General features: G+C 40.0%; 1 protein-coding gene across 5 annotated transcripts in view; it reads left to right on the forward strand.

The window, feature by feature from the left end:
* TRPS1 (transcriptional repressor GATA binding 1) overlaps positions 1-26,329 on the forward strand; it is a 209,752-nt gene that overhangs the window by 130,952 nt on the left and 52,471 nt on the right. For 3 of the 5 annotated variants that reach the window (XM_072151293.1, XM_072151292.1, XM_072151295.1), the window contains one exon: positions 21,181-21,231. The exons of the other annotated variants lie outside the window; for them this stretch is intronic. In XM_072151293.1, the coding sequence (XP_072007394.1) occupies positions 21,181-21,231 (51 nt within the window). The remainder of the gene's footprint in view (positions 1-21,180; positions 21,232-26,329) is intronic. 5 annotated transcript variants of the gene reach the window in all.

The raw sequence follows: 26,329 nt of genomic DNA on the forward strand, positions 1-26,329 counted from the left end.
GGGGTAAAGTATATGGCGAGAACCGAGGTCCAGTGGAGGATCCTCAGATACTCTGGAGGGCCAAAGCGACACTAATTGTAAGAGTCCCATTAACACTAAAAAAAGTTGGAAAATGTGACAAGCTGATGGCAACCCAACTCCTTCCCACACTTGCCATACAGTCTGAGACATGAGAAGACTGTGTATCATCACAGCCGCTATAGTGTTCTGCTCTAAGTGTAGCCCTGACACCGATTCAAAAATGTTCATTTCCGGGCTAGAAGCCATTACTAGTCTTGTCTACAACTTCTGATGTTGAGGATTTCCATCCTGAATAATAATACATGTTCCAAACAGCTGAACATTGAAATCCCCAGTTTTATTTTCCTCTCTGTTTTTTTGTTGTTGTTGTTGTGGCCTTTATTATTTGTAGACTTCAGTAAAAGAGTTTTCATTACAGTTGCTGGAATCTGCTGCTTTTTTTTATCTTCTTCTGTCAGGCGGCATTAATTCATCATTGATTTTAGGCAGTCGTACTTTGATTTTCCTCTTGATGCCTGTAAACAAGTAGAAGTTTGTTTTCTGCATATTTTCATTTCCTTTCCAATCTGATAGTTAATGATGTAAATATTCTCTTTTCACTAATGTATTCCGAATGTCCTTGTAATTGATGAAACGGGAACATCTGTTCTCCAATACGTCTCGATCTATTGTGTATCAATACTCACTGAGAAAATGAAATAAGGATGAGATGGACCAACTACAAATATCTAAAAGGAAACTTGTAGTTTATTATTTTAAATCCCAACTATTTTGTAATTTGGAGTCCAGTGGGTGGTCCTGTTCAGTGATGACCCTCCCTCTAGACTCTCAAGAACAAAAAGAACAGAAATAAATGTAATAGAAGTTATACATTATTTTTTCCCATAAAACTATATATAAACCAATTCAGTCCCTCCCACTATTTTATACTATGCCTGAAGATGTTCACAAGCTATAGCGCAATTCTATGTCAGGACTGACTTGGCGTAGAACTCCCCTCTGGTACAGAACAGTGCAGTTGCCCATCAGATTTATCAGGAAGCCTCCTGATAAATCTGGTGAGGTGGTTTGGGCAGGGAGAGCATCATATGCTGGTGCACTTAGTGCCAATGTATGATATTTGATCCCCCACATTTATTTTATTTTTTGTTTTTTTCATCAATATGAGTTAGTTTTTTTTATACCTAAATTTAAGGAGTATGTTTTCCATTGTCATTACTTCTCATAAAATATATTAATAATGGGTGCCTTAGGCCCACCCAAAAAAATATCCTGGGGGTACACCATTCATCCAACTAAAAGTAGGTCTAAAGTAGGAATCAACAGTCTTGTGCTGCACCAGAATTCACTATGATAAAAATGGCGCAGCAAAAAAATTGTGGTTTTGAGATAGAGACTGACGGAACCTGAGACACATTGCTAAACGTTGCGGAAATCCGGTGCGTTTTTGTTTATAGTTTACAAATTTTTAGATGAAATAGGCAAAAGATAAAGCCTAAAATAGTTTTTTTTTTTTAATGGTAACAGTCCTTCGGACTATGCTTTTCTTGTTCTTAGAGTCTAGGGGTCATCCTTTCATAAGGGTGACCCCCAGGGACTGAATGTAAGGGAACCCTGTACTGAGTCCTCAATTACCCTGCAGTGCCTCTACAGGATGAATTAAGTATTACATAATTCCTATTGAAATCAAGGCTCATTCATAGGTATTCTCAGTCCTCCGGTTGGCTGGGTGAGCAGTAAATATTTAAGTTCCATTAAAAGGGGGTCTTATTGCCCAGTTATATATCCATAAACCTACCTTGTATCTAAATGTGTGACTTGTGACAGAAATAGTTGTAAAATTCATGATCAATTCCCCCCAATGATTTAACCTGCTTTATCAATAGATGTTTCTTTTTGCACAACGGATGGAAAAAAATGTGTATTTTATTATATTCTAAATCCAAATTACACTCATCCTAAATCAGCATCTTTTGAGTTATTGCTGACATTTCAGTAGTTTGCTGGAAACCTTTATCCTGAGTATCATTTGGCATAGGCAGAAATAGGTATCGGGCCAAGAGTTTGAAAAATAATCCTGGCCATCCCGAACAAGAGGAATCAAGTCTCCAGCCAAAAACATGTTTTATCTCCAAAAAATCCAAAGTTTTCACACAATGATATAGAGCTAGAAACATCCATGATACACACGAGACATGGAAAGCAGTCAGGTATGCGCTCTTATGGCTTGTTCTGTTATCGAGATGGAAACACTGGACTGAAATGTTATGGCTCTGATGTTTAAAGGGAATGTCAACCAAAAATCATCTCCAGGCATGTACAGTATTGGAGTTCAACAGGGGTGATTTACATTGCCTTGTCCACCAATATTCTAAAGTCTCCGAGCCAGAGGCTGCTCCTTCATTTTTAAAAAAATTTTGACTTGGTCTAAACCAGTCAAACGTGGTAGAAATCGGGAGCATTTGTTAGACTACCCTTTTGGAATTAATATGAGGCCTTTTTTGTAAATCCAAAACATGGTATGCTGGAGAGCGAAGGGGCGAGGGGGGGGGGGGCTTGAAAGCCATACTTGGTAAATCCCCCCAAAGTGTTTGTATTTGAATAATTTGCAAACAATACACTAGCATTGACCTACTGACCCTTTATAAACCCTGAATAACACACTATGTTGCACTGATATATTCAGCTCGACTAGATAACCAGCTGACCAAACAGTGTCCTTGGTTAGGGTGATGGGCCATCATTTGGAATACCCAATGGAATCAGCCATGTAAAGTCCACTGCATTCTATGGTGTATCATTTTCAGGACCGGTCTCTAGCATAAAAACATACCAGCCCCCTACGACCGCTTGTGCCTTCTATTTTCGGTACCACTTTAGCTTTTTGCAGGTAAAGCTCATTTTATATTTCAGAATATTTTTTTTTGCTCTTTTAATTGAAAAATTTTGCAATTTTTTTGGCAAAACGACAAAGTCCGATGAGCTGTAGAGGGCATCATGCTACTTTTCCTCAGACTCGATATTTGGATGTAGTGCAAGGAAAGCAAACTCAATCTGCGGATGGAAAACCAATTACAACCAAATCGCTAGGTCCAATTGTACTGCGTAAAGAGGTAAACTCCAGTTGCAATTTTATCCAGGTCAAAAGGATGCGAACACACCCAAAGAACTCCAGAAGCCTCACCTGATCCTTTCAGGAGAACACCTAATGTGTTTGGGGGTAAACTAATTTTTGGGGACATAAGGATTGAGCTGGTTGGTTTCAACTTGCCCAATTGTTTTGTTCTTAGGCAATGTCAGTGTCTTCTGGTCACAGATTTGACCGTTTCCCCCTTTCAGATGAGATGCATGGTAATCTGCGAAGTTATATAGTTCTTGGGGAAAAAATTGACATATTGAAACTGTCAGCTAAATGAATATATAGCTTGCCTTAACTTTTGGTAAAATATGTTCCCACAGGATAGGGCCTAAATTACTGATCGTGGGGGTCTCCTTGATGAGAGACTGTTGTAAAGGGCTGTCTCCTTCATCTCTATGGAGCTGACAGAGACACTTGCTAAGTAAAGTGCTTGGTGGTCTCCGACCAGGTCCATAGATATGAACGGGGCAGCCCGGACGTGTGATACATCGGAACCCCCCGTCCTTGTAATCTGTGGGGTTCTCATCATTGATACCCCCACCGATCAGCAAGTTAGACCCTATCCTATAAATAGAGCCTAACTCCATGGGAAAACCCCTTTAAAACATTTTTACAGAATTTATCGCAAAATAACAGCGTAACTTTGTTTCTCCTATCGGAATGAGTTTTAATTCAAAGCAAAGCAGAATATAAAGTCATGTTGGCTCCAATTTTTTATTTTTTTTATTTATTTATTTTTTTCATTTTGCAGCCAAAAGGATAACCAGCATGCATTTGACTCTCTCAGCATGTCAAAAAAATGCTTCTCCAGGAGCCTCTGGGGGAGCAAAGACAAGATAAATTGAGTAAATTAAAAAGCAGCCTGAACACTTAGTCTGACATATTTCTCGATGAATAGAAGCCATTGCAATGACTCTTCTTCAGGGACCTGATGTAATCCCACATGCAGTCCCGCAGTATCCAGGGGATGGCACTAATATTACTGTTCTCTACACAGCAACAATAAGGAAAAATAGACTTCTATATATAATACAATTCTGCCCGTTTCATCTTCAGGTCGTGAAAAAAGAGCAATTTCCAGGCAGATTTTATTTTAATTAACTTGACATCAGAAAAAAAGAGAGTCCTAATTATGTAAACGAACTGTCATTTTTCTCTGGGTAAAAAAAAAAAAAATTCTGTGGTTTCTCATTAATCTTTTGCTCGGAATGGCTGTAGCAGCGTTTTAGTGCCGTAACTTGCTGACCAAAGTTGAGAGTCGAAAAAAATCTATCTAAATGGAAATAGAGCGAGCAAAGGTTAATCTGTCGGGGTTGGGGTGGGGGGTAGGCTTTTAATTTTTTTTTCTTTTTTTTTTATTAGCTACTAATTGTTATGACAATATAAAATTAGATATTAAAATAAATAAATAAAAAGCGGACATTTCCTTTTTTTTTTCCCTAAAGGAATTCTGCCTTATGTATGTGACACGTAACGCGCCTTAATTTCTCCGGAATGATTTATAGTGTCATAAAACGGTGTTCTAGTTAATGATCATATGAAAGTAATTAATGAAACAGATGTGAAGATGTACAGGTTGGACGGCTGGAGCTTCAACAAAAAATATCTGGTGTAACTAGAAGCAAGACCAGAAGGTAGAATCCTGGGGAGTTCAGACATAAGTTTGAGATTAGTATTTTATATTATTGGCCCTTTATTATTATTATTATTATTATTATTATTATTATTATTATTATTATTATTATTATTATTAATATTGTTATTGTAATATTGTTATATTATTTTTTCATTATTGAGTAAAATAGAAGTAAAATAGAATATCTTATTATAATTCATTAATAGAATTCAAATTTTATATAAATAAAAATAGAATATAAATCAAATATATAAATATTATATAATATAAATAAATAATTTGTTTCGTTTTATTAGGATTTTTATTAAGATTACATATGAAATATAATTGATTTAGAATATTTCTGGGCCATTAATTTTATAAGTTCAACAATAATTTATGAGCACATTTGAATTGTTAATTAATTAACATTAATAATAATAATAACTGAAACATTACTACGTTAGCTATAAAATGACACCACATAATAATAATATTAATAATAATAAATTTAATTGAAATCTACCATGAAAATCCATCATGATAAACCAGGGACACTTACTTATAGCTCTGTGGTCGTGGTAACCTTCCTAGATTTGTGGCCTCCTTTCTTTTAAAATCAACTTTTAAAACTACGCTAATGAGGCCTTCCGTGCTGCAGATTTGCAGGTTGGTACACTGTCTTCCCCTCAGTATTCCCCCAACCCCCCACTTCCTGCTGTAATCTCACATAGTGCAAGGGGGCAAGTGCTCTTAAACAGTGTGAAGCTACAGGGGCTCTGTTAATGCCCCCAAGCTCCCTTGCCCCCTTGAGCCCTTCAAGCTCATTAGCATATTTTTAAAAGTTGATATTTAGAAGGAAAGAGGCCAAGGATAATAAATTTAAGTGGACTACAACTATCACAGTGCCTGGATCTATGAGTAAGTGTCCCTAGTTTATCATGATGGAATTTAATAGTAGATTTCCTTTAATATCATTATTATAAAATTCATGTCCACCACTAATCTTTCTAAATAGGTGAACGTTTCACTCTTGTGCTGACTTTTGCACCATTGATTGTATCTCTTTTTCTTCTTTTCCTTATAGACAGATCTGTCTAATGACCAATGTGTATGGATCCCCTTGTTGGGTTTTCTTATCTGCTATTTTAGATGGACACTTCCAAGAAAGCCTTTCACGGAGCCTGTAATGCAAATGTGTGTTAATTTATTCATAAATACTTAAAAGATTTTTCCATTTAAAAGGGATATAGATTTTATGGATTTTGGCCCCTAGTACGGAAATTTTTATTTTTGAACTGAGATGAAGACCTAAAAAAAGAGATGAATCCAATCCCATTGACTTGCATCCCCCATTGGCCAAGGCCTTAATTTACCCGTATCCTAAATACTAATGGTCCCATTACAGATCAATAAGATGTAAGATAAATAATGTATCCTTCATTGTTCTGAACATGCATCCACTAGTTTTCTATTGCCGGTTTATATCGGAACAATCTGGATGGAGTCTAAATATCCACAACCTGATATATTTTAATATTCCGATGTTGCCGGTGAGTTGTTTTCCTAAATGATAGCCGGCTATTACTACGACACCCCCGAGTCTAATTTTGTGATGTAGTATCACTTCATAGCGGTGTGGGCTAAGCCTTTCATACTGATAACCTTGACATTCATCACGGAGACAATGGGATAGATGTATTCCTTTGGCACAGTAGGTAGAATTATCTAATATTGATAACTGGAACAAAGTGACAAGCGCCGAGGAAAGGTGATTGATTGAATGAACAACAGACAAGCCCCAAGCAGGAGCCTGTGTTTACTGCAATGCCAGCAAGCAGAGTGTGCCAAGGTCGTATAGGTGTCCCTGCATATTAACACTATGTTTGCCAATCAGAATTTACTGCAATAAAGTATTTGACGCAAGGCCCAGGGATTAGATAGGGTGTATGAAGTTAATATGTTTTCTTGGTGCCCTCTTGTGAAATTTCCACCCCTAATTGATATATTTTACACAAGTCTTTTAAAGATACCAACCATAGGTCATCTTTATATGGATCTGTCGGCACACTGCATAGTATGGAAACAAATTCACTTTCCTATCTGCCGAAACAGAGCAGACATGTTATATAGTTTGGGGAAATACATAAATATATCAGGAGGTGAGTTATGCTAATGAACACACCAAGCTCATAAGCTGTTTATGAGTCCTCTGTATTCAGGAGTATAACTCACATTCTGATGCCACTTGCAAAAGAGATTAAAGGGTTACTCGCATGTGAAGTATTTTGACCTATTCACAGTTGTGGGTGCCATAGAGAAGTAGAGATGATAAGACCTAAAGTTTGGGTTCAAGGTTGGGTTTCCTATCCGGAAACTTTGTGCCCCTACCAAATGGCCATGGCTATGATTGGCCAAGGGGATGCCCCTAGCAACTTACCATGGCTATGATTGGCTGGGGGTCACTCCTGGCCTATCATAACCATGGCTAGGAGCTCCAATGTGCCGGATTGGCTTTTTAACCGCCAATCTGGCATATGTCTACCTTGCATGACTGAACACAAAGGTCCCCAGACTCCTGTCTAGCAGTCCAGCAGAATGAAATGGTGGCTGCACATGTATCAAAAATAGTTTGAAATCTGTAAAGTATTCGCTGTGTGCTGGTTAATCCAGCAATAGGGGAGCAATCCTAAATACATGGTGCTATGGCTTATAGACGAGTAAACCTGATATTGTAGTTGAAGGCTTAAAGGACATCTACCATCAGCTTACGGATGGTAGATGTGTCCTGGTAAGAAGTGCCTCGGGCGGCCTTGTATTCTAATTTATGCCCCCCCCCCCAATAGCTAGCCCTATGCATGCACATCACAAGCCCATTCTCAGTGCATATACTGGAGGGAGAGGACTGTGTGAACATACCCTCGCTGTGACTGTATTGTGCCATCTATCAGTTTAAGCTCGGTAATTATGGTGCAGAATTATATGTATCTTTTAGTTTCTACCAGATGGACAGGATTTCAAAACCGGTGATATAATCCCATTCATTGTAACCTTGTAAGTCTTTCAAACCATGCGCCACAGTTTTTTCCTATGGGCCTTTTCAGGTCACAGTGCTAGCTTCACATCCCATCATGTATTTGTTTTCCCGTAACCGTTTTAGTTATTAACCTCATACATGTTTCCCTATCTGTTGCAGAGCAATATATGATGATCGATTGACCAGGGTATTCGACACCGGGTCGCCCGGTCTCGACTGAAAAAAAAAGCCCTCAGTGTTTGGATCTTCTAGTTGCTATTATGTTTTATTTTTGATACTGGTAATTTGGGCTAATGGTTGACTACTCCTAAGGGTCTTCAATGACAACCAGAGGGCTGTTCCATCCGAGCTGAATGGTTCACCCGAGAATAGTTGTAGTGAAATCGGTATTGTACATGTAGAGGAAAAAAATTGACCTAATCCTTAAATAAGTTGATTTTAAGTGATAACATGTGTTGCTATGTTGAGACCTGAGCGGCCATTGTTCATATAGAGATTTTGGAAATCTCTGTAGCAGATAGACCTGTACAATATGATGTTGGTTCCAGAGCCACGGGAGAATTACTAGTCTATCACTGGTGTAGAAAAATGTTTTTAAAGATTTGTCTAATAACTTTTTTGTGTGGACCACCGATCGGTTACATTGTTTACGTTGGGATTCTTCTGGGTGTAAGACAATATTGATCCTATCAACTTCACCGTCTTCTGTCCTCGGGTGAAGGGAAGCTTCAACACTTTAGGCAAAACAGAATTTTCTGTTTTGCCCAGAGTTATTATTTAATAGAAGTAAAACTAATATTGGGATAATTGTCTTTGCTTTGGCATCCGTCAAGTATTAAGTCATTAGTTTTCAATTAGGATAAATTGTAAATAAAAGGGATATTCCTGGCAAATATGTTTGATAGGTTCAGACCTGAACGTATCTTGAGAACACTTCTTGTTGAGTATTTATAGCTCTCTTTTTACTTTAACGGGACTTGCAAAACACTCCCTTTCAGTACATGCAGTCCACGCAGTGCATTTGCTATCTATAAATCCCAATAAAGGTGGGAGGGGGCACGGATACAATGTCCCCCACTACTATCTCTATATCCCCTGTATTTATAGCAGTGTATATCTATATAGCTGATACCTCCCAGCAATTTCTTACCCATTTTGGACACTATCTGAAACCTGATCTCAATCTTCTAAAAGCATTTGGTGTTGTCCACTTTTGGGCATTTCCTTTACAAAATGGCCAATTCTGCCCACTTTATGTAGATATGTACAAGCCTTTCCGCTTCCTCATTTCATGGTTTAATCCCATTTGAGGTGCAAATAGCCATGTTTCTTCATCTGTGGCTTGAGGTTCACTATGGCTTTCCAACTATTGGCAACTTCATATACTATTACTTACAAGTGGCATCAGGAGCGTGAATTAAAGGGAACCTGTCATCAGAAATTGATTTAATAAACCTCTAGCAGTATGGTGTCAAGCAGCTGAGCAGCTTCTAGATGATGTTTCTTTTATGGCCTGGTGGGGTGGCATCATCCAGAAAATCAACTTTGAAGTGAGTATGTAAATTAGTTTTATGAAGTCAAAGAGGTGGAGAGTTTAACACTGAAGTCAACCTTTCTCTGCCTTAGAACCTTCCCTTTCACTGTTATTGATGGCCCTGTGTTCAGGGACTTCATTGATCAGATCACCTGACGCCCAACACATGATGTCAATAACATGGGAGGAGGTATTCAGAGGTAGGGAGAGCTTGACTTCGGTGTTAAACTCTCCCCCTTCTTGACTTTATACATCTAGCTTACATCTGAATTCAAAGTTGATTTTCTGGATGATGACATTAAGCTGGGCCATGAAAGAAACATCATCTAGAAGCTGTTGGCTTGGCAGCATACTGGTAGTGGTTAATTATGCCAATTTCTGATGACAGGTTCCCTTTAATAAGGGAACTGAACAATGGTAAACTACATTATTATTATTATTACTTTCAGGGCAGTGGGTGGTTAAAAAGGGAATTTCCAAAGCTAAAATAATTGATAACCTATCTATGTGATAAGTCATTAATATCAGATTACGCTGGGTCCAACAACCAACACCCTTAAAGATCAGAAGTTTTCAGCTGAGAAACACAGAATAGAACAGGAAGTAGATGGCTCTATTTTCCGTATAGTGGCCAAATTGAGTCATTGCAGTTTACAGTAGCTCTTATTCAGAAGAATAGGAGCTGGTCTACAGTAGCTCAGTCTTACCACTACAGAGACAATGGAGCTGTCTGCTTCCTGTTCTATTCTCTAGCAACTACTGAGAGCTACTTACAACTCTGTTCTCTGTGTAATAATCTGGACGGGCTAACGGATAGGTTATAAATTTTTGTATTCTGTAAATCTCTTTTAATGCTCCAAAAAGTCCTGATGAGTTCCCTTTAAGGATATATTCTCCAGTCTTGTGTGGACTTATCACTATGACTTTCCAATATGGCTCAGTATTACCTCTCATATTTGAAAGTGGGCAGCTTTCTGCACAATGATGGGGTCTGGAATATAGTCTGGGTACCCATATGACAAAAATGTAGTTTTGCTGAATTTCACAGACTAGAAAGAGTTTAAATTCACATGAATTGCATGTTGGTGTCGGTGTTTACTGTAGTTACGGTGTTCTATTCATCTAGAATTGTGGGAGTACAGCACAACACACAAGTAATTGAGTAAAAGAAAACAATCCCAGCTTGTTATTCTTTTCCCTTTCCACGGGCTCGGAGGGTAATGGCAGGTGAGCCGCTGGCCTCAGTCTGTCTAGGTGCATTCATGTATCGCAATCCGCGCATTATAGATTGATTCCACGTGTGTTGGATGGCTGTCTGGGTAATGAACGCAATCAATCAGCCTTCAGCATGCTAATAATATGCATTACTGATGTTCGAGACAGCTCAAATTGGGGAGTTGTAGCTTAATTTGGTGCGGGAAAGCAGTAGACTTCATTCAGATCTAAGTGTTGAATCATTAACCTCCAAACATTGGGTATAGCGGGGTTATTTGTGAACTATTTCACCGGCCGCTACTGCTTTACATACCGTGTATAATTGCTTCAGACAAACAAGTGAGACGGCATCTGGTTCATTTTACGCTGGATGACATAAATTCCTTAATCTATACAATATTGCTCTGCAGAGTCTCCCAGCTACGACCCCCCCCCCCCATAGATAGCGGGATCGGCGTGTGTGTACGGGAGGCTAGTTACCGCTATACCATGAGTACTGTAACCATTACCATGACACATAGCAGTTTAATGTCTTTATATTAGTTATTGCCTCCATATTGTAGATGGTTCTTTTGTTCCACATTATCTCCAGGATGAAACAGATGGAACGTCGTTTTTACTAGGGGATTCATGGAGTCAAAGTAAACCTCTTCCAGTATTGGCATCGGTGGCCAAGCCATTTTTAGTGGGCATGAGATAAAATTGTCATTCTGTATTACATTTGTGTGGGTTTTTATTCAATGTGACTAGTTATGCAGTATGGGCGGACATTACTGCTACATCTGTTGATGTGAGGGTCGTAGTTGTCTGCCGTGGACTGCAGGTCAAGTAGAATGCAGTATGTTATCAGTCAGTGAGTCCATGACCTCTTTGCAGCACTCTGCAGGCACCGTGCACATGGATATATTGCCGATCCTTGTTGCTGTATCATTCCCATTCTGCATGGAATGTGTCTACCCTTAAAGTGCAGCTGGGGTAGATTTGGCAAAAGAGAAACAAAATGTATTTACATTGTTCTGACTCCCAGTACTTTCTTTGACACTTGTGTCTGCTCAGACGTTCCATGGGGGGGATCGCGGGACCTGATTTGGCCAATCTGTGGCCTCATCAAACCAAAGAACTCGTCACGTCCAGTGGTCCAAGGAGACCAGAGATCGACTGGATGTTATTACGCATACCCTTGATATTTCTGGATGGACACAGTTGCCAAAGTCTGAAGGTACCAGTGTGACGCTGGAATTGGAATCTGGCAAGTAAACATTGTTTTGTTTTGGAAATCTGTGGCTAGTATAGCACGGGGACTGAGTGGGTAGCAGCTGCAAAAAGTTTGTATGTTCTCTCCGTGTTTGCGTGGGTTTCCTCTGGGTCCTCCGGGTTTCCTCCCGCACTCCAAAACATACTGGTAGGTTGTTTAGATTGTGAGGCTTACGGGGACAGGTACCAATTTGGCATGCTTTGTGAAGTGCTGCGTAATCTGTAGGCGCTATATAAATAAAGAATTATTATTATTATTATTAGTAGTATAATATGTGCAAAATGACCAATATCACAGCTAACAAATTATAAAATTCATAGATAGATAGATAGATATGAGATAGATAGATATGAGATAGATAGATAGATAGATATGAGATAGATAGATATGAGATAGATAGATAGATAGATATGAGATAGATACATAGATAGATAGATAGATATGAGATAGATAGATAGATAGATAGATATGAGATAGATAGATATGAGATAGATAGATAGATAGATAGATATGAGATATAGAATTTGCAGACCCCTTTTTAAACACTTTCAGACCAGTTTCCCAACTTCGGTCTGAGAAAAATGCTCCTTTCATTGGAGGGATTTCCCAGATTTCCCTTATCATTGCACTGAACTGACCTGTTGAGTGAAAACATTGGTCTAAAAAACGCCTACACCATAGGCAGTACCAAACTTGCTTGTAGATAAGCGTCCATAATTGGATATTTACAGTATTTATAGATCGAGGTGATCGACGTGTGTAGCTTCATGTGTATTCCCTTCAGTGGCCACTGCTGGTATGATTTGGTATTACATGCATGCAAAACCAGAATTGCAGGAGCTGCTTTCTGCCATGTGTTATAGGGCGGAAGGATCTTTATGTGACAATTTCTGATCAAAACTGACATGATGATAAAAATTTACTTGTTGCCTCACTTAAGTGTCACTCTGAGATGTCTCGGTAATATAATAGGCCGGGCACACTCATGTCAAGGAGCTCTTCTTTTTTTTTTTTTTAACCTTCCAGCTGCTTGGCAATACCGTATATGGAGAAAGCATCTGTCTGGAGAGCGGTGATAATTCATACAGATAATAACTGGAGCATACTGAAGATGGAAAAATGTGAATGAGAGGGATCGTCTGTTATATATAGGAAGCTGTTATTTAGAATAGTCCTGTAACTGCAGCGGGGATCGGTGCTGCCGCTCTTACATTATACAGCAGACACATTATTTATGACTCTTCCTCGCCGCTTTTGCTTTTTTTCAACAGAAGCTTCTCTGCTGGAGGGAATTAAAACAACCCGACCCTGTAAAGTTTTCTCTTCTTTGACGTTGTGTTTTGACTTTGCCGATCTTTTTGTAGTTAGCGAGACGTGTCTACGAAAACCCTGGTCTGGTGTCCTAATGAGCCAACTTATTCACAATGGCTGATTGCAGAGAGTATTTGCATTTTATGTTTACTATGTGGTGGGATTTCCACAATAGATTATCGTAAGGGGACGCTTTACGCAATGGGTGGCAGACAATAGTATTTTTTTAAAAGGGCCAGTAGACCGAAAATGATATTTACGCCCCATGTTCACGGTTTAAGGGCCACCACTAATGTACAGCTTATGTATGTTCTAAATGGAAACCAGGGGGTCTGCTATAGCTTTTAACTGTAATGGCACCCCATAGATGCTGATATAGTTTAAAGGAGAATGTTAAGGAACATGTAAATTGGCAACATATCTCTCCTCGGTTCCTTGGACCACCTTTTTTGTCTGGGAGAATCGGCTCCATTATACCTGTTGGTGGAACACCTGGAACTCTGGGATCTGAAGCAGTTATAGCAGCAGATAGGGGATAATAGATAAAAGAGGATCAGGTTATTGGATTGCAACATGTCCGATCTTTTAGTTCTCAAGTACGATAAGTTGATACCAGAGGTGACAGATTTATTGCCTTGTACCAAGCTGGGCATGCATATTCATGGAAGAGTTGGAAAGAATAGTTGTCGGCTCTATAGAAAAATATATGCACATAATTTAAAAAAAAGCAAAATTCCAAAAAGCAAATACAATGTTTTTAGTGATGATTTTATACATATTCCATATTTCCTTTCTTCCCTGTATTTTAGTCTGGTCTATTCTTGTACAGTGTAATATTCAAATATGTATGTGTATACATGCATATATATAATATTTAGATATACAGCATAAATATACATATAGTATACACACACACCACATATACATACATAGAGCATTTACACACGTACATACAATACCATATACAGACATACACACATACAGCATATACCTGTATACCCCAATACACACCCAATACCTCAGATGCCAGGGCCCCATAGTAGTAGTTACGCCCCTGGGCCCAGACCTATTGCCTGATTGGCAGTCAACAGCCACAGCAAATAACTACCCCTAGCAATTAGTCATGGCCAATGATAGGTGCCAACCTATCTTCTTTTCTTAGGTCCTTTGGTGGGCCCAAGAATTAATACAAAACCGTATCCAAGAGCGCAAGCTATTTGCAGGGGTGACCGGTGGCAATGATATAACTGCTATACATACAATAGAGAGTCAGTAAGTGACCACGTCAATTACATTCCCAAATGACCTTGGCTTCACTATGGGCAGTTCACATTTTCAAGAAGACCATATTGGACTAAAGTCACTAGACAACCCAGGAAAACTTGGAAACACAGTGACCGGTGGCGTTGAGTTTGGGAACCTAAGCTCCAGCTGCATAAAGGCATGCTGGTAGTTTAGGGGTACCGTACCTACTGACCGTTTCCTATTGATCACTCTAGATATAGACATAGAGCTGAATTCAAATTCTGGTGGGAAAATGTGTTTGTATTCTGTGGAATAATTTGCATGTATTGTGCGGTTGAGTGTAAGCAGGTGCCTCCGAGGTGCAGGTGCGCTAAAGTATTGTGCAGCGATTGGGAAAATATTGAGCTATAAACCAAGTTCCTTAACGTCACTGACTACAGCCGCTGCTAGGAAAACTTTCCATATGGAAAAGATTAAAGAGGGATCTTAGTATTCACAATGGTGACTTCATACTGCCGTGAAAGGCTTTCATAATACAATGCAGTTAACACGCTGTATGTTTATGGCAGTTTGCTATACTTGTAGTTTTTTATTAAATTATTTGCTTTTACAGTCAGAAAATCCATTTTCAGTTGGAGTTGAGAGTAACCCAACTTTTGTGCTAGACGGTCCTCAAGGTTTGGAATTTAAAAAAAGAGGAGGACAGTAAGTTCCAATTGGCTTATGTAGGATGCTCCGCCCGCTAGCAGCCAACCTGAGTTTATCAGAGTGAATAGATCTTGCGTGTTGAATAGCTGTGGTCTTGATTTGAACTGTGAGCCCAAATTTTAGCAAAGATGTTTCTTTGATAACAAGGTGCACAAAATATTAAAAAAAACATATGTTGTAATCCATCCAGTGGAATAGAGAGTCCATCTCAAGAGTAGAATACACAGCAAAACTGTACAGAATAGTAAGTGCAGCTCTGATGTATAATTCAGGATCAGTAATGAATAATCCAGCAGAATAGTGAGTGCAGCTCTGGCATATAATACAGGATGTAACTCGGGATCAGTACAGGATAAGTAATGTCATGTATGTACACAGTGACTGCACCAGCAGCAGAATAGTGAGTGCAGCTCTGAGGTATAATACAGGATGTAACTCAGGATCAGTACAGGATAAGTAATGTCATGTATGTACACAGTGACTGCACCAGTAGCAGAATAGTGAGTGCAGCTCTGGAGTATAATACAGGATGTAACTCAGGATCAGTACAGGATAAGTAATGTCATGTATGTACACAGTGACTGCACCAGCAGCAGAATAGTGAGTGCAGCTCTGGGGTATAATACAGGATGTAACTCAGGATCAGTACAGGATAAGTAATGTCATGTATGTACACAGTGACTGCACCAGCAGCAGAATAGTGAGTGCAACTCTGGAGTATAATACATGATGTAACTCAGGATCAGTACAGGATAAGTAATGTCATGTATGTACACAGTGACCGCACCAGCAGCAGAATAGTGAGTGCAGCTCTGGAGTATAATACAGGATGTAACTCAGGATCAGTACAGGATAAGTAATGTCATGTATGTACACAGTGACTGCACCAGCAGCAGAATAGTGAGTGCAGCGCTGGGGTATAATACAGGATGTAACTCAGGATCAGTACAGGATAAGTAATGTCATGTATGTACACAGTGACTGCACCAGCAGCAGAATAGTGAGTGCAGCTATGGAGTATAATACAGAATGTAACTCAGGATCAGTACAGGATAAGTAATGTCATGTATGTACACAGTGACTGCACCAGCAGCAGAATAGTGAGTGCAGCTATGTGGTATGTGGATTATATTTGATATATAAACTGCTAATTGGTGTACATCCATTTTTCTTCTACACCCTAATACTTTGCTAGTAAGGTCTGGATTTTTAAAAAATATTTTTTTTCAATTTTTACCCGTCTCTTACAGTCCTTTTAAACAGGGGACAAAAGGGTAATTTTTCAAAAATCTACTCTATAAATTTCAGCAAGAGTATAATCCAGCAATTTCCAGCTACATCTAAAGCCGTGACACCGAGTAACACTCCGGACTCCGCTTCATTTTCTCCAATATCAGTGACTGCCGTGTCGAGCGCTCACCCCGTCACTCAAGCAAGAAGCCAGAAGGAGCAGTGGAACAGTAAACCCGGAGAGCCGCTACCCATTTCAATTTACAGAAAATTGAGAGAGTTTATTTCACAATTTCCATGGGTGGGAAATGTCACCGAAAGTGAATGGAGAAGGAGAAAGCCTTTTGTTGATTTGTTCTTCGATTCCCACAAATTTCCTAAATATTTACCCATTGCGGTGGCGAATGTTGCTGGGACGTAATTTGTCCTGACACAGCCATGATTGCGGCGTGTAATGTGTTACTTCACAGAGATAAATAACCGCTGGTTTCCTTGGCAGCAATCGATAAATAAAGTAAAAAAAATACCATTTACCGTTTGTGCAAATTTGTCATATTGTCATGGTAGTGGCTGAGACTCGCGTTGAGTTGTCACAGCAACAGTTATTATGAGACCCATCAACGTGGAAAATGAGACAGTGTTTCAATCTTGAGCTCTTTAAGTTGAGGAGTGTGGTCCTTGCACGAGTCGAGATTTTCCCGGGATGGCGTTTGGAGTGGGCTATCGGTTTACTGCATTCTGTGTGGAAGCGGAACAGATTGGGTGATGACAATCCTTTCAGATGGGATGTAGCGAAAGAGAAGATCTTTGTCTTAATACAAGATTTTTTTGAAAAGCAGCCGTAAATTATAGTAGCACGTAGCAAAATAAAAAAAAAAAAAAACATATCCGTTGTGCGAGAAAAAAAAGAAGAAAATATTGAAAAAATGGGGATGCAATACCATTTTCTTTTCAACACTTAAAGGACATCTACCACCAGGATCAAGGATTGTACACCAAGCACACTGACATACTGGTGTGTGCCCCCTCTGGCAGGGTCTGCTCTTCTTTTAGCTTCTTTTGCTCTCCTAACAAAAAAACGGCTTTTAAAATTATGGAAATGAGCCTGAGGGGCTCTCGACTCAATAGATGTTGATATAGCCTGGAGCTTCTTGTGATTATTGGTTTCCTCCTGGTCCTCCTGTTTCCTCCCACACTCCAAAACATTCTGGTTGGTTAATAAGATTGTGAGCCCCATTGGGGACAGGGACTGATATGGCAAGCTCTGTGCAGCGCTGCGTATTCTGTGTGCGCTATATAAATAAAGGAATTAAACCCCCTTTGAGGCTCATTTGACTCGGTGTATATTGTGTGTTTAAAGAGTAACCATCATTCCAAATGATTTTTGATATTATGTAGGGTGAACATTTTTTCTAATAGACATCTTTAAGAAATTCTACTTTGTTGGTAAAGAAACCGACTGCAAAGTTCTCCTTAGTTATAATGTTACTTCTTTGTTGCTAGGGCAAATCTGTCTACAGAATTGAAGGCAGGTTTATCTTTCCTCTTCCGCCATTCTTCTCTCTCCCTGGCTGTTGTATGCTATACCGTATTTTTCGGCCTATAAGGCGCACCGGACTATAAGGCGCACCTCTAATAAATGCCTGCTAAGACATCTAGGTTTATATAGAAGGCGCACTGGAGTATAAGGCGCAGGATCAAATGCAGTACCTAAAAATGACCAGCAGGTGGCAGACCTGTGCACAGTTCCAGCCAGCTACACTTCCCGGGAAACTTGTCTTCAGCGTGTCAGAGAGCTCCGATCTCAGAGGTATGGCTGCTGGGGGTTAATGCAGGGTGATGCAGCAGGGGTTTAGCGGTCTCCCTCTGCCCCTTCTCCTTCCCTCCTCAGCCAGGGTGTTATTCCTGTGGGGTTCCCTGTGGCTCCTTCTCTTTCCCCTGTTACAGGGCTGGCAGGTATGGGGGATTGTTTACTGATGATGATGATGATTGCTTCGTGGTCGGCACTATGGCAGCTCCGGTCTCTCCGTGCTAGGGTAGGGCAGGATGGGGGCACTTCAGGAGCCAGGGACCCTGTATACTGTGTGGGAAGGTGCAGGAAATTTCTGGGGATGGAGCTATTAAACACTGGTAAATGTACAGTACATCTTGTCTGTAGTACATTTCTGTATAAGTTCATATATAAGGCGCACTGACCTATAAGGCGCACCTTTGATTTCTGAGAAAATTTAAGGATTTTTGGTGCACCTTATAGGCCGAAAAATACGGTAAACATTATTTTCAAAGATCAAGCTGAAAGTAAAGGGGTAAATCCTCCCTTCTCAGAGCTGTGTAACCAAACCTAGGGATATTAGATGTAGCCTTCATAGACACACACTGTACAGGCTGGAATATGCATTTCTATGGGAGGAACTTATTTTTTTTAATTACCGTATTTTTCGGATTATAAGGCGCACCTGATTTATAAGAATGAATGACCAGCAGGTGGCAGATCTGTGCACAGTTCAAGGCAGCTGTTGTCTGTAAGTACAGTTCATATATAAGGTGCACTGGCCTATAAGGCGCACCTTTGATTTCTGAGAAAATCAAAGGATTTTTTGTGCGCCTTATAGTCCGAAAAATATGGTAAGCAGAATTTGATAATAGAATATATTAGAAAATTGTTCAGCACATCCTCACGCACACAATATTAAAAATTCTCTCAAATGACAACTACACTTGTCAATTATTCTTTATTATGTCATTGGGGCAGTGTGAATGATTGTACCCATGCTGAAATGTCACTCATTGTCGTATGCATTTAGATCTGGCACAATCTGGGCACCTGAAGCTTCAGTGTAAAAACCAACATAAGAGAACAAGCATGTAAGAGAGTCTAAATCCTCTGATGATACAGATCCATTTTGGTCCAGACTTCCATAAAGTTGAGTCGGTTGAGATCCTAGTTTTGCCTTATTGAAGCCGATATGTAATACCGCCAACTCCTAAAATAGACTGAATAATGGGTATAATCTGTAAAAAGGCGAAAAAAATAATCTTTGCCTGTTCATTCATGATGTTCTTAGCATGCAAAATGCTGAAGCAGCAGATGTTCAGGAAAGTGGCAGCCACTCGTATGGACAAGGAGCCCCCCCCACACACACACACACTACTCCCGCAACACGATACATATTTTCACTCCTGTTATGATAAAAAGCCCCATAAATCCTTGACTCCAGAACGCTCTTGTATGTACAATAAGAGCACATTTATGCCTCCGCTCACCACAGAGCCGCCTGAGCACATAATCACATTGCATACATTGTTTCCACTGCGGTGGTGGATTTTGGGAAATGACTTGCAGATAGTCATCTACAGAGGAAACCTTTCATACAATTGCTTCTCTTCGAATAGGTGTTGGAGCAGCATTGCTGTCACTGCATATCGGAAGCCATTACCGTGTTGTAGAATATATTTCATAGGCCTCGGTGTATGGGGGAGACGGTGGAACATCTATACACTTATAGATATTATTACACAGATGTAATTATGGCCGAGGCAAAGCCCTGAACCGATCCGCGAATCTCCCAGTCAGCATTCTTCATCTCTTCATCCCACCGCCAAAGGTTATCCTGCATGGAAATTTCTGTAAATTGATGTCCGCTCCAGTAAACACATTAACCTCGCTTGTGATCCTCAGGATATATCCACGTAGGCCTTGATTTATGGGAAGATGACAGTAGACATCAATGGAGCATTGAGTGTAGTATTTTAGTGTAATAGATATTTTACGTCAGCACTTACTGTAGCACTTCTGGGGTTTCCACATTTAAAACCATGATCAGTTCGGAGCGGTTCTGCTTGGATCCGATGTGTTCACCCTCGAACCTCAAGTTTGGTACAAGTAAACAAGCCCGGATAACCTCCAGTATCACCCATAATCCATAATGAACCCTCTAAATGCCACCGTCACATCTGCATCGCCATCTTCCCTGGGATCGTCACTCCCTGAAACGCCAAGGATTAACCACCATGATCGGTGCCAGCACTGAACGCAGGTATTACTGGCAGGGGGTGAGCCCAGAAGCCGAACCCGAACCTCAATACAGGCTTGTCCTGCCACTCCATCTATGAGAGAGAATGGGACCCTTATTGATGATTCCCCCTCATGATCGTCAGGGATCTTTTCTTGTGATTGGTGGGGATGCCAGCAGAACCCCATTATGAGATTCTTATCCCTAATTCAAACTTGATACAATCTCTTTAAAAAGGTGCTTTGATGAGCCTGTTACTAGGACCATCGCCCATCACCTGTAAATTTTGAGAGCACTCAACAGTATGTGTTTGGTTCCTCTGCAGCACTACAGAAGGTAAAAATAAAATCTCTATACAGTTTCTATTTAAAGGGGTTGGCCACTCTTTTACATAAGTTGCCCATGTGCATTTAGATGGAAATCTACCACTTTGTTAAAGTAGAAGTCAAAATGAGGCTAAAGAATATTTAAATAAGGCTAAAGAACTCCAGGTGTAACCCCTATGTCACTCGGCACTCCTGCATCACATACTTATGCACATTCCTTCTGCGTGTAATCATCCCCTTCTCCCTCCCCTTTCCCGCACCGAGAGCGGATGAAAACAACCGTCTCTCGGCATAGTCTCTCACTAGCGATGCAAAGTATCAAGACTGTGCATGCGCAAGACTATGCAGATAGCCGGCTGGTGTCATGGGCTCTTGGCCCTGGTAGGGGAAGGAGAAAGGGATAATTATGCGAAGAAGAGGTTTGCATAAGTATGTGATGCGAAAGTGCCTGGCGACTTAGGGGTTACACCCTAGAGTGCCCAAGCATCATTTAAATATTTTTATAACTCATTTTTTTCTTCTATTGTACAGTTTCCTGATAAAAGAAAATTACTGCCTTTATCCACAACAAAACACCTAACTGTAAGTGCTTTTACAAAATAGTAGATTTGCTTTAATAATAGTCCCTGAATGTTCATTAAGTGATTCAGCAGTCTTGATGCTTAAGTGCTGTCTGCAGACTCTCTTTGGATCTTTGTTTACATATCTGAGGACTGATGAATAGAAGGAGCTGTAGCAGGAGATTAACTTTTCTCCCTCTTCCTGTGCCTGTCATTGAGAAGAGAGGCACTCTGGGTGATGCCATGTGGATGGGCTGGAGGTAGTGAGAAACTAATGGAAGAGCCTTATTGAAAAGTGTCCAACCCCTTTAACTCTTTATTCATAGTCAGGTTGAGTCCTCTAGAGTGATGGCTGGTGTCTACCCTGGTTTATCAATAATTGGCATCCTTGCTATAGTGTTCATTCCCTAATAAGTTTCTAGAAATTTCCCATCCCCTACAAACTCTTCAATGCAGAGTCACTGTGATATATTTTTTGGCTTTGGCTGACTATTGGGATGCCAATTGTATCAATTTTCTGTGCAAAATGTCCCAGCCGATAAACCATTTCAACTATTTCAGCTCTTTGGCCCGTAGAGAGTACATCCATCATAAATAAGTACCCTCCATGTGTATGAGGCTCGATATGATATTTAGAATGTACTTTTTGTCGAAGGAAATAATTTATGAACCTGATTTAATATGGCAGCTGTTCTAAATTTGCCAGGACTAATTTGCATCCCAGGCTAAATGATAGTGTGACATTGTTTCCACAGTTGTGAGCATTTGGGGGAAAGTAGCATATTTATTGCCGATTTGCTGTTGTGAACTTTGTGTTGGTGCCAGGACGTTGAAAGCCGTTGAGCATATCTTAGGATGATACAACACATGTTCTCGATGGATGTTACAGTGGTGACTTCTCTAACTCTATTGCTACTCCAATTTAAATTTTTAAGTGGCACTAATGCCTGAACATCGTTTTTGTAATTAATTGTAAATGACTTTGGCTTCCACCCAGAGGCCTCCATTGAACTGATGTGCTGGACTGGTTCAGTAAACTCCTCTACATTGCCCATAATAAGGTGAAGAATTCATTTACTTTAATTATTGTCACTTTTAGGGCAGATCTCCCGTGTCTTGAGTGGAAGTGAAGTATTTGTAACCCTGGGGAATTTATGGAATATGTCCAATTTTGTTATAAGGCATCAGATAGATTTCAAGAGGTTATCCCTGTTCTAAAAATTTTTAAAAAACTACCTGCAAATCCTTACTTCCTGTCTATACCACGCCGATCCATTGTCATTTCTCCACCCATTCTCCCATTCTTTGTATACCATTGGTACAAAAATTTTTATCCATCACAAAAAGACCAACTTAGAAACAACACTGGATCCCAAAGGGATCTAACAAGTATGTACATTTTGTTTTCATTTTATTAAACTTTAGATGATTTAGGAAATTTTAAAACATTTTTTGAACCTTGACAAAATTGCTTTACTTTAGTTAAAAGAAACCTACCGGGAGAATTCTACCGTCAGAAGAAGATCTGATGGTAGATTGCTACTGCCTGCCTCTGCCCGAATTTGTCATTTAATAATTCTGGAACCTAACCTTATTTTAGTAATATGTAAATTAACTGCAGAGGCTACTGGGGCGTGTACTAGCCTGGCTGGACCTTGGGAGCTAAAGCTACTCCACACGCAGTTTCTAGCCCCCAATATTCCCTAGAGGTTGTTAGTTTTTGCACTGATTTGTTAAATAGACATTTTACAGTCCTGTGTATTGTCCTCGGGGATTTCCTTCAGTCTAGAATAACCCACCTTCAATGAGAAAGGCTATGTAGCCCTTTGGATGTTGAAGCTTGCAGCAAGGGAACAGTGGGGGCTAGAGAAAAAAAATCCAACTGTGACAGTGGAGGTCAACCTATTAATAGGTGTAAAGAGTTGAAGTTGGTGGAGGTATTGAAAGATCTACTTTATCCAAGGTAAGGGTGGAAATATCTTCACTCAGGTCACACAGTGATGGCCTTCTTCTACTCTGAAGGCTACTCCTTTGGTCCAGAGTTGCCCCATTCCATCATGTATATATCAAGATGTCAATTCAATCAATCCAACAATTGGTATTCCCATCCTTCAATCTACAACAAGGTCTCACTTATTATAACCCATAGAGAAATATAAGATTGTATTATACCAATTACCCTCCCCCCAGTAGTTCACAAAATTGTTTCCTAAACCTTTATCATTAATGATTGTGAAAGAGAACAAAGAACAGTTACATCTCTTTCAAAGGCTAAGAGGCGAGATTGTGGTTTGTGTGTTACAAAATAAAGAAGAATCTTGAGCAAAACAATAAACCAAGGACACTGAAGACTATTATGCATTTTACGAGCCGGTAGTTGAGCAACCAACGTCTCAGGCATGCCATTATTTAGGATTTTGGAACGCATATAAGAATCTTTATTATGTTGGAATGTTTAGGATTATGAAGGAGCTGCAGTATTTTCTTAGTTTTTAAAGTCAGAGTTGTAAAGGAAATCTTTGATTAGGAAGATTGTATCATTAAACCATAAGACGCCAATATTCAATAAGATGTAATGGATCTGCTTAAGATCTTATGTGGGGTTCTCTGGTGTTATAGAGGTTATCTTAAAGTGGTTTTCCTATCTTAGGTATTTGTGGCATATGATTAGGCAAGGAAATTCTGATATTTTTGGAACTCCATCCATGGGATTCTGACCATTGCCTCATTGAGGCCTACACTGTGATGGTGATTAGGAAACCTACGTTCTCGAGGTAGGACCTTTAAGGTATTCATTACATGCCCTATATAGATGTCCTAAATAAAAGCCCTTCAAATCTCTGCATAACAGAACAATTCTACAACGTTCTGAAATAGTTTTGAGGACTTTATGACATATTTTATGTTACCGTATATACTCGAGTATAAGCCAACCCGAGTATAAGCCGAGACCCCTAATTTTACCACCAAAAACTGGGAAAAACTACTGACTTGAGTATAAGCCGAGGGTGGGAATACAGCAAGCCCCTAGTAGTATACAGCAAGCCCCTAGTAGTATACAGCAAGCCCGTAGTAGTATACAGCAAGCCCCTAGTAGTATACAGCAAGCCCCTAGTAGTATACAGCAGCCCCTGGTAGTATACAGCCAGCCCCTAGTAGCATACAACAAGCCCTAGTAGCATACAGCAGCCCCTAGTAGTATACAGCAAGCCCCTAGTAGTATACAGCAGCCTGCCCCCACGGCCCTTAAAAAAATAAACTTAAATACTCACCCTCCGATGTCAGCGCGGCTCCCCGATGTCGGCGCGACTTAACGATGTCCCCGATGTCAGCGCGTCCCGTCTTCTTTCTTCTCCGCGGCTCCTCTTCTCTCTTCTTTCTTCTGGCATGGACGCGGCCATGTATTTTTCTAGCATGCGCATACTATGACGCGTCCATGCCGGAAGAAAGAAGAAGAGCCGCGGAGAAGAAAGAAGACGGAACACGATGACATTGGGGAGCCGCACCGACATCAGAGGGTGAGTATTTGAGTTTATTTTTTTTAAGTGGGTAATTTTTTTTTGTAATAGACTCGTGTATAAGCCGAGGGGACGTTTTTCAGCACATTTTTTTGTGCTGAAAATCTCGGCTTATACACAAATATATACGGTATGTTTGGGTGTAAAAAGGTATGAAATTGTAAATTTGCCACCTTTATCAAATGTTGTGCCAGATTAAGTTTCTCCCAGCGGCTCACAGAGTGCAGGAGATGAACCTGAGTCTGGAGATGGAGAAAGCATCTTAAATTTGCTTTTTAAGAGTCATAACAACCCCTCATGGTAGTCAAAATTGGAAAAAAAACCTAATCACTAATCGAAGAGCCCCTCACATCTCCATTGGTGGCTCATAGTCTCACTCTATTGAACTTCTTCTGGCCCAAGATTTTCTGGGGCAATGTTGGATGTGAGACCCATTTTAAGGTTCCAGTTATTGAAACCCCTACAATCTTGTATGCTACACGATGCAACTTTTTTCTTTATGGGACTGCTCTCGACTAAGGTCGTATTTAGGACCTCAGGTGACGACCGATTCCTCCTGAGCCACAGAATTGTTGGAATCAATAGACTTTAGACCCCTTTCTAGTCATTAGTAGGGTCCCCTTGAACTTGCATCAGTTATCTATTTGCTTTTTGTAACTCCTGGTCTTACACTACAGGGAGTCAGATGGCCAAGCTGTCATGTGTGGGTGTCGAAGCTCATATGCTGAATAGAAACTGTTGAATAATTTACCAGTATTCTGCACGGTTTGTCTTTGCTCCCTCTCGATAATACAATCACCTTGATGCATTCTTGTCCAGAAGTTCTTCTCAATAATTTATCCTTCTGTAGTAAAACCTGGGGATCTTCTAGGTTTTTCGGCAGCAATGATTGATTAAATAGGCAGCTACCGCTCTGTGTGTATGTGTAAGGGTTAATTCCAAGGTGCTAAACTGCATTCCTCCAGGGTGTAGCTTGGATTTCCCTTGTCATATGCCTTTAATAATGGAAATGAGTAACACCTGCGTAAAGCTGGGGATAACCTTGTTTGTTTTTGGCCTCCCAGAAATGCGGCTCAACAACCTCGATAATCTATGGAGCCGCCGTAGGTGTGGAGCCTGTAAACGTTAAAGGGATGCTCCACCTTTTTCATTAAGATTGTCTATATAATCATCAAATATCTCAGCTTTACAATATATTCCTCGAATGATTGTCAGATTTTGCTTAAAGGAAACCATCAACAAGCTGTTGCTGTTTGATCTCAGTTTAGAGAGAGTATAATTGTGGTGTTTGGTGTTTACATATGTGATATAATTATAAGAAAATATAAGCTCACCATGGAAACCTGACATTGAAGTGTAACTAAACTTTCAACACGATTGCATGAATGAATAGTGCAGATGACAATAGAAAACTTTTGTAATATAATTTATCAAGAAATCTGTTCCCGTGTACTCCTCCCGCCTTCTTCTCCTTCTTTCCTTTTCAAGCAGTTTTTGTAAATCCAAATTTTGTCCTATAGAAAGAACCCTATAAAGTGTCTAATAGCAATCCCTGGATGGATTAATCATTGAAAGATTCTTCCAGTATGGAAAGAGTTTATT

Source organism: Engystomops pustulosus, chromosome 5, assembly GCF_040894005.1.
Source record: "Engystomops pustulosus chromosome 5, aEngPut4.maternal, whole genome shotgun sequence".
NCBI lineage: Eukaryota > Metazoa > Chordata > Amphibia > Anura > Leptodactylidae > Engystomops > Engystomops pustulosus.